Source organism: Rhinatrema bivittatum, chromosome 5, assembly GCF_901001135.1.
Source record: "Rhinatrema bivittatum chromosome 5, aRhiBiv1.1, whole genome shotgun sequence".
Classification (NCBI taxonomy): domain Eukaryota; kingdom Metazoa; phylum Chordata; class Amphibia; order Gymnophiona; family Rhinatrematidae; genus Rhinatrema; species Rhinatrema bivittatum.
The window spans coordinates 101714094-101727709 of NC_042619.1; the positions used below are offsets into that span (position 1 = coordinate 101714094).

At 41.9% G+C, this 13616-nt stretch overlaps 1 protein-coding gene across 7 annotated transcripts in view; it reads left to right on the forward strand.

Annotated features, from left to right (window-relative positions):
- PDS5B (PDS5 cohesin associated factor B) overlaps positions 1 to 13616 on the forward strand; it is a 644248-nt gene that overhangs the window by 371335 nt on the left and 259297 nt on the right. For all 7 annotated transcript variants that reach the window (XM_029602667.1, XM_029602671.1, XM_029602673.1 and 4 more), the window contains 2 exons: positions 5691 to 5739; positions 11416 to 11555. In XM_029602667.1, coding sequence (XP_029458527.1) covers positions 5691 to 5739; positions 11416 to 11555 — 189 coding nt within the window. The remainder of the gene's footprint in view (positions 1 to 5690; positions 5740 to 11415; positions 11556 to 13616) is intronic.

A 13616-nucleotide genomic window follows, 5' to 3' on the forward strand; every position in this document is an offset into this window, starting at 1 on the left:
CTCAAGGCCGTCAACAGTTACCTGAAGGTACTACACTTCCGCTTGGAAATCCTACACTCCGTGATAATGGCAGTGCAACAGGGAGAATTCTTAACCTCCCTGGACTTAACCGAAGCCTACCTTCACATCCCTGTCCATCAGGACCACCAGCGCTTCCTGTGCTTTGCGATACTGGGCAATCATTACCAATTTCGAGTGCTACCCTTCGGACTAGCCACTGCTCCCAGAGCCTTCACCAAAATTATGGTGGTAGTAGCGGCTGCACTGAGGAAAGAAAGAGTTCTGGTACATCCTTACTTGTACGATTGGCTGATCAGAGCAAAGTCTCCGGAGGAGAGTCGCCATGTGACCACCATATAGTCAAGAACTTACTACAAGAACTCGGGTGGGTCGTGAACACAGCCAAGAGCTGCCTACAGCCCTCCCAGTCACTAGAATACCTGGGAGTCAGGTTCGATACCAAGCTGGACAAGGCTTACTTCCCCGCCCCGCCCCGCCCAAGGAGAAGGAAACTGATCAATTGCGAAATCTGTTGAACTCTGTTCGCCCCAAGGTATGGGACTACCTTCAAGTCCTCGGCCTCATGACCTCAACTCTGGAAGTTGTTCTGTGGGAAAGGGCTCATATGCGACTACTACAACGCTCCCTATTGTCACGATGAAATCCAGTGTCCCAGAACTATTGAATTCACCTCCAGCTACCGACAGAGGTTCGGCATCAGCTTCAATGGTGGCTACAAGAAGAACACCTAAGCAGAGGCTGTAAACCTATCTGCACCAAAGTGGATCTTGTTCAACACGGACCGCACCTTGAATACTGTGTACAATTCTGGTCGCCGCATCTCAAAAAAGATATAATTGCGATGGAGAAGGTACAGAGAAGGGCTACCAAAATGATAAGGGGAATGGAACAACTCCCCTATGAGGAAAGACTAAAGAGGTTAGGACTTTTCAGCTTGGAGAAGAGACGACTGAGGGGGGATATGATAGAGGTGTTTAAAATCATGAGAGGTCTAGAACGGGTAGATGTGAATCGGTTATTTACTCTTTCGGATGGTAGAAAGACTAGGGGACACTCCATGAAGTTAGCATGGGGCACATTTAAAACTAATCGGAGAAAGTTCTTTTTTACTCAACGCACAATTAAACTCTGGAATTTGTTGCCAGAGAATGTGGTTCGTGCAGTAAGTATAGCTGTGTTTAAAAAAGGATTGGATAAGTTCTTGGAGGAGAAGTCCATTACCTGCTATTAAGTTCACTTAGAGAATAGCCACTGCCATTAGCAATGGTTACATGGAATAGACTTAGTTTTTGGGTACTTGCCAGGTTCTTATGGCCTGGATTGGCCACTGTTGGAAACAGGATGCTGGGCTTGATGGACCCTTGGTCTGACCCAGTATGGCATTTTCTTATGTTCTTATGACACGAGGGTGGGGAGCCCACTGTCAGGAACTAACAGCCCAGGGACAATGGAACAAAGAAGAGGCGGAATGGAACATAAACCACTTGGAAGCTCGAGCAGTCATACTAGCCTGCCTGCAGTTCAGCCATAGACTCCGAGGCGAGTCTGTCAGTCATGTCGGACAACACCACAGCCGTGGCCTACATCAACCGCCAGGGAGGAACCAGGAGCCAGCAGGTGTGTCTGGAAATAGACCCTCTCATGGAGTGGGCCGAAACAAACTTGCAAGGGACTTCGGCCTCCCACATCGCAGGAAAAAACATCTCCTCGGTGGATTATATCAGCAGAGAGAGCCTAGACCCGGGGGAATGGTCGCTGGTGGACACAGCCTTCCAGATGATAGTGAATCAATGGGGTCCCCCAGCCATGGTCCTCCTAGCAACTCGTCACAATGCCGAAATCCCCAGATTCTTCAGCCACAGACGAGAACTACTGTCTCAAGGAATCATTGCTCTCATCCAGAACTGGCCAGAGGAAGACCCTCCTGTATGCCTTCCCACCCTGGCCACTACTGGGCAGGGTCATTCACAAGATAAAGCACCTCAGGGGACTAGTTCTACTAGTCGCCCTTGATTGGCCAAGAAGGCCATGGTACACGGACATGTGAAGACTCTTGGCAGGGAATCCTCTGCGTCTACCGCCATAATGGGACTTTCTTCAGCAGGGACTGATCTCCCACGAAGACCCGGCTTGATTCTCTCTTATGGTATGGCCCTTGAGAAGACTAACCTAAAGAAGCGCGGCTACTCAAAAGCCGTGATTGACACCCTGCTCCGAGCACACAAGTTCTCCACATCTCTGTCTTACATACGGATCTGGAAAGTATTTGAAGCCTGGTGTGAAGACCGCTGCCTCCTTCCGAGGACAGCCAAGATTCCCATAATCCTAGAATTCCTACAGGACAGCATGCAGAAGGGGTTGTCTCTCAACTCCCTCAAGGTTCAAGTCGCTGCACTGGCCTGTTTCAGGTCCGAAGTGGACAGCATCAGACTGTCAACTCATCCTGATGTGTCTCACTTCCTGAAAGGAGTTAAAAAACTCTGGCCAGTTCTAAAGTGGCCGGTGCCTCTATGGAACCTCAACCTAGTACTAGACTTCCTAGCAGGGGAGTCCTTCAGACCAACAAGCAGCCTGTCCCTACGCCTTAAAGACTGCATTCTTGATCGCAATATGCTCAGCTCGGTGCATCTCCTAACTTCAAGTATTATCCTGTCGAGAACCGTTCCTCAGGTTCACCCCAGGCACCATACAGCTGCATACAGTACCATCCGTCCTTCCGAAAGTGGTTTCCCAGTTCCATATGAACCAGACCATATCCTTACCATCATCAGATGAGCACAGAGATTCGGAAGACTCACGCCTCCTTTGCCACCTGAATGTTGGCAGAATCCTAGTTCGATACCTCAAGAGATCGGAATCTTTGTGCAAAACTGATCAACTGTTCATTCTTCACAGCGGAAAGAAACCAGGGGAAGCGGCATCGCGGGAGACCATAGCCTGCTGGATCAAAGAAGTCATAGAGGCAGGAAAACCACTACCTCTACAGGTCAAGGCGCATTCTACAAGGGCCCAGGCAGTCTCCAGCCTGGGCCCTTGTTTAGCCAGCCGAGATCTGTCGGGCGGCGACATGTCCTCCCTACACACCTTCTCCAGATTCTACCGCCTGATGGCCAGGCCAGGGAGGATATAGCCTTTGCAAGGGCAGCACTAAGTGGGCCACGGGTAGCCTCCCACCTGGTAGGGGAGTAGCTTTTGTACATCCCATTGGTCCTGAGTCCATCTGGATACATGCTAGGAAATGGAGAAATTACTTACCTGATAATTTTGTTTTCCTTAGTTTAGACAGATGGACTCAGCATCCCGCCCACGGCTGCTCCAGAAATAGAGAACCTCTGATTTCAGTCTCGAGACTGTACGGGTAAGCCTCGGCCGACCTTTATGTTAAGACACCCGTAGTCACCTAGGTGTTGGCGTTTATTGTTTCAGCGCACCGGCGGTCTCCAGTGCCAAAAAAAGTTTTAATATATATAATCAGTTGAAGCTGTTTGAAGTTAATCAAGTATACTCAAGTATAATCAGGTATCAAGCAACATATATCCACACTGGCTTTTCGAGGAGAATACTGAAGAGCTAAGCATGCTGCACAGGTATATGTAGGCTGACATCAGCTTTGAAATCTGACTCCGTATCCCATCTGCTATCAGGAGAGCACAATACCCATTGGTCCTGAGTCCATCTGTCTACACTAAGGAAAACGAAATTATCAGGTAAGTAATTTCTCTATTCTGCTACAGAGGACCAATCAAGAGCTTGCAGGTAGCTGCATATCTGGACATTGTCCATTTTCTTAGAGGGGCTAAACATTTTATACCCCCTCCCCCCTTTTAGGCCAGTGGTCCCACAATGGGACCTCATTCTGTTTCTTAAGGCCTTAATGAAGCCCTTCTTCAGACCAATAAGACAGGCATCTCTAAAAGATCTCTCCTTAGATGGCCTTTCTGGTGGCTGGCTGTCCAGCTAGAAGTATCTTGGAGATACAAACCCTATCTTGCAAGGACCCTTGTCTGGTTTTTGCAGCTGACTCTGTTGACCTTCTGACCCTCCTTCTTGCCCAAAGTGATGTCCCCATGTCACCTGAATCAGGTGTTATCACGTCCAGCTTTTAAAAGACAAGTCATGAAATAAAAACTCCTGACATCACCTATTAGGCATCTGGTGCATACTCTCAAGGTATTTAAAAGTCATGAACCACTTCTGGAAAACTGACAGGCTACTTGTACTGCACAGAGGTCCATAGATGGGAGAAGCAGCTTCCAAGCCAACAATAGCCAGATAGATCAATAAAGCAATCGCCTCAGTCTACCTAATTAGAGGTAAACAAGCACCAGCTATATTTAGGTACACTCCAGAGGCCCCAGAAAACATCTATAGGGCTGTCACCTGATCCTCCCTGCATTCTAAGCGTCTTGGAGGCAGCAGTCTTCCTCCTGCCTGAACGAGTAACAGCTGAGTTATCTCTCACGAGTAAGGACGAGACTAGCAAGAAGATAAGGAAGATGAAATTTAATTTAACTGATGATTTCATTTTCTTGAGTCCTGGACCAGACCAAAACCCAATTGGGAATATGTTGCTGCCAGATCTTAGTTCAACGCAGAACATAGGTACTACCTCCTCTAACTTTTTGTTCAGTCCCTTTGCCCTTGAAGGGACTAGAAATTTCCAACTCATCCCTTCCTTTCAAAAAAGAAAAAGAGAAATTGAGGTTGGGAAAAGGAAAAGAACAAAAAATCTTTTTTTTTCTTCTCGTTGGAGCACAGATATGCTTATATTATATTAGTTGAACTTAGAAAAGCATGGACAACGAATCAGGGTATCCCTCTTACTTTCTGCTGCATCCTTATTTTTGTTCATTACCTAAGATTCATGTAGGGTAATTGTCTCTTTCTTGCTGTAAGGCCACAGCCCTCTTACAGCTAGACATCACTTCACAAAGGAAAAAAATGTTTGTCGTTGGTCTCTGGCAATTGTGGAGGGGGAATCCTATGAGTTAAGGACTGGTCTAACAGGACTCAAGGAAAGAAAATTATCAGGTAAGATAAAATTTCACCTTTCTGATTTCTTAAGTTAAATTTATTGATCTGTTTTGTTGAAAGGTAGTATCTAAACTCATATTTTCATTATTACAAATGGTAAAGAATATTTCAAATTAGGTACTTATGCTCCAGTTTCGAGTTAGTACCGCTAGTTCTGTGTAAATTTATGAAAACCAAGTTTTATTGTAATAGAAATTTAAGGTATACTAAAATTTTAATAAAGCATGAAGAAAACATTACCAGTTATTTTTGGGATAATAGAGGTGATTTAAATGATATTGATATCTGCTGGGAAAAGAGGAAAGGCTAAAATTATTGGTATAAGATGTGTCCTACCAATAGTGATTGTGCTTACTTGTCTTCCTCCTGCCTGCAAAAAGCAAAGGAAACCTCTTGAAGTTGGGACATTTTCCAGTGGCATAATGTAGAGACATGGTTAAACAGGACTGGTAGTTTAGAGGAAATAAGTTTTTATATTAGTGATTTTGCATGCTTTTGTAATTTGTCAGCTGCAGATATTAGGAAGCTCTTCTGGAATCTCACTTTTCTTACCTGTTTTTATCACTGCTGTTTTTGGACATATATTTAACACTTTAATGAAAATATTTAGTTTTCCTTTTCTTGTGACTTTGCAGAGTGATACCAGCAGTAAAGCAGTATTCTCTAAAGTGATGGTAATTACAAGTAAGTATTTTTTTTGTTTCCTACTCATGAGTCTCCTGTTGATATCTCCTGTTGCCCTACTTGAAACTGTTTTAGTGTGGTGCGAATTGTTTGGACAAAACATTTGTCTACATGTAATGGTAGAATGCTGTGTGTCAGATGCCCTAAGATGTAATAACTTGAATTAGTTATTAAATTCAGACTGCCATTTAGCAGCATACACAGCTAACTTTGAGCCATTATCACAACTATTATTTAATCTCTTAAACTATTCAAGTATTAAGAAATGTGGTAAAAATTAATATAGCATGCTCTCTCTGCTTAGTGCACCCAGTCTGCCATTATAAAAGGAGATGGGACTCTGTGAGATATATATGCACTCTTATTTGGCAGCATGGTGTATAAAATTACAGCAGGGCGACAATATGCAGCACAGCATTATTCTGTTTGAATGGGGAACTAGTATTGGAGTATATTACACACACCTTGTAAAATACTATTAAACCCCTCCATTTGACTTTGTCTTCTGTCAGAAAATATAGTTGATTCAAGATGCTTGATTGTGTAAGAGGAAGTAAAAGATTTTTACCAGATTGCAGGCTTTAGAGTGGTCAGGATAATTGTATTGGAAGTGAAAAAATACATTGTCTCATAAACAGGCTTTCTCATAACTTCTCTCTATTGTCTGCACTATAATAACTTAAACATCCCTCTGGCAATAGTCACCCTCCCCCCATGTTTCCCTTCTGTTCATGTCTCTTTGCCTCCCTACACTTCACCCCCAAGCATAATTCCTCATTTGTTATTGAACCATGCAGTCCAAATCTATGGAAATAAATTCTCAGTCCATCCATGTTACCTTTAACCCTCTCATGCTTTTCTACAACTAGCCCCATGAAAACCGATCAGCGTATTTTATCATTGTTGTTGTAATATGTTAATTGTATTGTATGCTATTGTAAAATAACCTTTTATGTTCCTTGAAATTTAACAAGTTTAATGTTGTTCTCTCTACGTTCCATGTAATTCGATAAGTTCCTTGTAAACAGATATGATGTATCAACGAATATCGGTATATGAAAGCTTCCAAATAAATAAATAACCAAAAAAATGCAAAGCCATGGACATTGTTTAAAAAATATCAGTTTGAAAGCCCAGACAAGATGTATTCCACACAATAAAGGTGGAAGGTTTATTGTGTTCAGTGTGTAATTCTTTCAGTAAACATACTTATAAAAAAATAAAAAAATTAAGTTGGAAAGAAAGCCAAACAACTGCTGGCCTGGTTAAAAGATAAGGTGAAAAAGGCTATTTTAGCCAAAAGAATTTCTTTCAAAAATTGGATGAAGAATTCATTTGAAGAAAATAGGAAAAATAATAGATTGGTAAGTTAAATGTAAAACATTAATAAGGAAGGCAAGAGAATTAGAAAAGAAGCTGGCCATAGAGGCAAAAACCCATAATAAAAAGTTTTAAAAATATATATGAAGCAGGAAAAGGGAATCATTTGAACTGTTAGATGATTTAGGGGCTAAAGGGGCACTTAGGGAAGACAAGGCCATAGTGGAAAGACTAAATGATTTCTTTTCTTCAATGTTTACTGAAGAGGATGTTGGGGAAATGGTGATGATTTGGAAGAACTGAAACAAATCATGGTCAACCTGGAAGATATAATAGGGCAGATTGACAAAATAAAGAATAGCAAATAATTTGGATCAAATGGTTTACGCATCAGAGTTCTGAAAGAACTAAAAAATGAAATTACAAATATTAAGAGATGCTGTCATTAAAATAGTCTATTGTACTTGAAGATTGGAAGGTGGCCAATGTAATGCTCATTTTTAAAAAGGGCTCCAGGGGTGATCCAGGAAACTATAGACCGGTGAACCGGACTTCAGTGCCAGATAAAATCATAGAAACTATTCTAAAAAAGCAAATTCACGGATATAGAAAGACATGGTTTAATGGGACACAGCATGAATTTAAACAAGGGAAATCTTGCCTTATTAGTCGGATTTGGATTTTCAAAAAGTGTTTGACGAAGTCCTCTGTGGGAGACTCCTGAGAAAATTAAAGTGTCATGGAATAAGAGGCAATGTCCTATTGTGAATTACAAACTGGTTAAAAGATAGGGAACAGTGAGTGGGACTAAATGGTCAGCTTTCTCAGTGAAGAAAGGAACAGTGGAATGCCTCAGGGATCTGTATTGGGACAGGTGATTTTTAATATATTTATAAATGATCTGGAAAAGGGAGCGATGAGTGAGGTGAGCACATTTGCAGACAAGTATTCCAGGTGGTTCAGTTCATAACAAATTGTGAGCAAATGCAAGAGGACATTGTGAGACTGGGCATCCAAATGGTAATTGAAATTTAATGTGGACAAGTGCAAAGTGATGCACTTGGAAAAAAGTAACCCATACTGTAGTTACATGATATTTAGGTGCCATATTAGGGGTGATCACCCAGGAAAAGGATCTTGGTGTCCTTGAAGGCAATACTTTGAAATTCTTGGCTCAGGGTACAGTTGCGGTCAAAAAAAAAAGCAAGCAGTGTTAGGAATTATTAGGAAAAGAATGGAGAACATAAGAAATTGCCATGCTGGGTCAGACAAGAGTCCATTAAGCCCAGCATCCTGTTTCCAACAGAGGCCAAACAAGGCCACAAGAACCTGGCAAGTACCCAAACACCAAGAAGATCTCATGCTACTGATGCCAGTAATAGCAGAGGCCATTCCCTAAGTCAACTTGATTAATAGCAGTTTATGGACTCTTCCTCCAAGAACTTATCCAAACCTTTTTTAAACCCAGCTACACTAACCACATCCTCCGGCTACAAATTCCAGAGCTTAATTGTGCGTTGAGGGAAAAATTTTTTTCTCTGATTAGTCTTAAATGTGCTACTTGCTAACTTCATGGAGTGCCCCTAGTCCTTCTATTATCCTAAACTGTAAATAACCTATTCATATCTATTCATTCAAGACCTCTCATGATTTTGAAGACCTCTATCATATCCCCCCGCCTCAGTCGTCTCTTCTCCAAGCTGTGAACAGCCCTAACTTCTTCAGCCTTTCCTCATAGGGAGCTGTTCCATCCTCTTTATCATTTTGGTTGCCCTTCTCTGAATCAGTTATTTACTCTTTCAAAAATTACAAAGATTAGGAGACATTTCATGATGTTAGTAAGTAGTAAATTCAAAGCAAATTGGAGAAAGTTCTTTTACTCAGTGCACAATTAAGCTCTGGAATTCATTGCCTGAGGATGTGGAAAAGGCAGTTTAAAAAGGTTTGGACAGGTTCCTGGAGAGGTCCATAAACTTACTAACTAGGTAGACTTGGGGAAAGCCACTACTTATCCATGGGCATTAGCATGAGATCTGTATACTGTTTAGGATCTTGCCAAGTACTTGTGACTTGGAATATCCACTTTTCAAAACAGTTGGGTTTGATGGACCCTCTGTCTGACCCAGTATGTCAGTTATGTTCTTATGTAAAATTTTTGTTTATAGGCATTTTATTTGCACTAGCAAGGAGAGTTCCATTGTATTGTTGAAATGTAGGGTAGCAAGCTTGCCGTCTCCATTTCAGGAGATTCCTTGGTTTTTCTTTGACAGTACCCAGGCAAACAACTCTTTACATGTGATTGGTCTTTGCAAGCTCCTGCCTACTACTTCAGCTCCTAGTAAATGGGCTGTAGAGGTCCAAGGATTATGAGTAGTGTCCATTATATCTATTGGGTTCTCGCTTATGAAAATACTAAATATTCTCCAAGGACAAGCAGAGGGATAATCTTCAGATGCAGGCTGCCATAGAAATTTGATATCAAAGTTTCTGGAAACTTGAAGCATACCCTACTGGTCATGTTCAGCATGCTGTACTGTCATGTGTTCATGTGGGGGCCACTTCAGTCTCATCTTTTTTGTGGAACCCCTGGGTTGCAGATTTTCATCTTGCCTGTTGTGAAGGAACCTCAGGCTTCCTAAAATTGCAGAATTCCTCTATTGCACGGCCCTGCGGTCTATTTTTCATTTCCTTTAGTCACCTAGGTAGCTTTTTCAGTTGTTTTCTAGTTATTGCTATAGCTATTTATTGCATTACCTTTTCAGGTCCAAAGATTGCAAAGTGTCCATTACTTATAAAAATATTAAATAGAACTGACTCTGGACTTATCCTCTGTGAAATCCTGTTTACCCATTTCTCAGAATGAGCCTTGTTATAAGCTCAAATTGGTGTACAAATAAATTAAAAATCTCCTAAGATACAAAAAAAACAATTAAAAAATTGTTAATGTTGGTTTTATTTATTTTTGTTTTATCTGCTGCTTGTCCAAAAAATGCCAATTAAAGCTCTCATAGGTTAAAACAGGAAACCCAAGCTAAATCCCCACAATTAATCCAGGAATCTAGTTATCTTAATTATGCAAATTATAATCTAAAATAAAAATATTTTGAAATGTTTGTTAAAATACAGCTGGAGAAAAGAATAAGCATTGAGGTAAAGAGTTCCACAGTTTTGGAATCACTCGGGAAAATGATTATTCCCTAGTTCTCATTAATATAGCCGTTTCCAGAACAGGAACTTGCTCAGAATGTAACACACACAATGGAACATATTTTATCAGTTTTATCTTCAAATAAAACACGCCCATTTTTCAATTGTTTTATATGCCAAAGCAAGGACTTAGTTTTGTGCAAGCTATATAGTTGGGAGCCAGTGAAAGTCTTTTAAGGACGCAGAAATACTGCATTCAAAACCACAGCCCATTGCAAGCCTGGCCACTGCTTTCTTGACTGATTACAATCTTCCTGTTAATCTCTGTGTTCAAACACTCAAGGACTGTAGCATGAAAGATAGTAGTAAATATTTTTAAATCTAACATTCGCTGTGTTGACCACAACTGCTTCAACAACAAGAAACAATTTTGTACTAAGCCAGAAATCTGGGGCTCAGATGAGAGCTCTGCACCAAACTCCTTATTTGGATTAAGCTTGGGGAAACTACACCTTTTCTCACCCAAAGGATTTCAGTATTTTTGGAATTTAACTTAAATATATTTGCTCTCATCCATATCACTATGACAGCTAAGCATTAGTTCAAATTTTCCAAACCTATTGCATGATCCTAGCCTAAAGAGGAACCAAGATTGAATGTCATCACCAAATGAAAAAAAAAATCATATCCCAAATTTATCAATGACGTTACCTTAAAGGGAAGATAGATGTATGTAGTAAACTTGGCAAATGTACTAACCCATTACCATTTGCTATGGTTTTATTTTGTTTTTTTACTTTTTTTAAATGTGAGAATCTGGAGCTAGGAAGCATATGGATATCCATTTTCTTTCTTGTTAGGGTACAGGGATGGCCAACTTTGGTCCTCAAGAGCCACAAACAGGCCTGGTATTCAGGATATTCACAATCAATAGGCATGAGATAGATATACATGCACTGCCTCCATTGTATGCAAATCTATCTCATGCATATTCATTGTGGATATCCTGAAAACCCGGCTTGTTTGTGGCTCTCGAGCACTGGAGTTGACTACCCTTGTTATAATTCATTTTAGACTGACATTAATGGGGAAACTAGTACAAAAGCCTACGTGCACCTGAAGTGGGATAATGCAAATGAAAATAAACCAACATATTGAAAATGTAAATATCCATGATGGTTTACATGACTACATTTCTGTCAATTAAAGGGAACTTGCCAGATCCTGGCAAAGCTCAGGATTTCATGAAGAAATTCACACAAGTTCTGGAAGATGATGAAAAAATCAGAGGTCAATTAGAAACATTGGTCAGCCCAACATGTCCATGCAAGCAGGCTGAAATATGTGTGGTAAGAATACTTTTAAAATTATTTTCCTGTCATCAGATATAATTTCACTTGAGCCTTTGTTAAAGTTGTCAGATTCACTAGTTAAGAAAATTAGGATTAGGATTTTATGAAGGTTAAATTTACTCATTTAATGTAAGTTATACAGTCTTTAGCTAATTTTGTCTGATTTTTGTATTTTTATGTACCAATGGTTTTTGATTAATGTTTTAGTATTATTTTGGATAGTTTTAATTGTTTTATTTGATTTGTATTATGTTTTATACTTTGGTTTACCTATATTGTGTGTTCTATAAGTTGGCATCCTTATTGATGAGGTTTTTACCTGGAAAAGAGGAATGCAGTCTTTTAAGTTAAAGCTCATTTTGACAACTGTGATAAATCATCCCATCATATTTTTATACAGCCAAGTTTCATACTCTTTCAGTATTTTACTGTATACTGGGGAGATACATTAGAAATAGGGGAATCAGCCAGTTCAAAGAATAAGCTTTGACTGTGTAATTTGAAATTTCCTGTTGACAAGCAGGATGATCAGCCACATAAGTGGGTGAAGTCATCTGATGGTACTGACATGAAAAAGCTCTCGCAAAGCTCAGGAAAGGTTAGAAGGGTTTTCTGAGCATGGTCGAACATTTTTTTTTCTTGCATTTGCTGGCTTACGGGCTGATACAGTAAGGAGCGGTAAGAAGAGCCGCGTTAGTGCCGGGCGCACCCACGTTTCCCGCACGCACAGTCCTGCTCACCTACCGCTCGATACTGTATTTAAATAGCTTGCAAATGCAAGCCGCGTCCAAGAAGCGTCTGTGACGCGTTAGGCCCGCGCAACCCATTTTACTGTATAGGCGATTAATACAGCGCCTATATAATATCCTGGGTGCGCTGGTACCTGTCATTTCAAATGTCATTTCAAATGACATTTGAAATGACAGGCACCAGGAAGTGGATCCCAACTTTAACCCATGAAAACTTACTTTTTGTTGCTTTCAGCCCCTTCCCTTCTCTGCCGTCCTCCGGAGGGGGCAGCTGGCGGCGAAAGCAGCTTGCAGAGGTCCCCCCCGCGCAAGTCCCGGTTCTCCTGGCTCAGCCCTCATCTGAAGATTGTGAAGTCAGGTAAGAGCCCACTGTTCTGTGCCCTCTCCAGTCACAGCGCGAGCGAAGCGAAGCGTACTTTCATTGGCTTGAGCGCCCGTCAATTTAGGCGCTCAAGCCAATGAAAGCACGTAGACGGGCGTGCGTGACGCATGCCGTGACGTCACGCCCGCCCGTCCATGTGCTTACATTGGCTTAAGTGCCCGTCATTTTGGGCGCTCAAGCCAATGAAAGCACATGGACGGGCGGACGTGACATCACCTGCCCTTCCATGTGCTTCATTGGCTTGAGTGCCCAAATTGACGGGCGCTCAAGCCAATGAAAGTATGCTTCACTTCGCTCCGCTCGTGCTATGACTGGAGAGGGCACAGAATAGTGGGCTCTTACCTGACTTCACAATCTTCAGATGAGGGCTGAGCCAGGAGAACCGGGACCTGCACAGGGGGGACCGCTGCAAGCTGCTTTCGCCGCCGGCTGCCCCCTCCGGAGGACGGCAGAGAAGGGAAGGGGCTGAAAGCAACAAAAAGTAAGTTGGTAACATGTCAAGTCGCTTCGGGAGGAGGGGATTTTAGGTTTTTAGGTTTCCTTTTGGGGGAAAGTTTGCAGTCTACCCTTACCCCTGCCTCTAACGCAGGGGTAGGGGTAGGCGGTAAATTAGCAGGCTAAACGCGCGGCAAAACGGCAGGGTAAAAAAGCGATAGTCGGGGCGCGCGTTACTGTATGGGAGGGAATAGCTAATTCGATCGTTTACATGTAATATACATGCCGCGGGCGGAAGGGGTTACCCGGTGACTTAAAGAGGTGGTAAGAGTAGGTTAAAGGGGATAGTGTGTCGCGGGTTGGACTAACGCGGCCGAAAAGTGAGTAGAAAGCGGGTTAGGAGCAGGGTAACCGCGGCCGCACTTTACTGTATTGACCTGTTAGTTATCCTAGTAGCCTGCCCTTAGGCTTTTCAGCTCTTGTAAATTTATT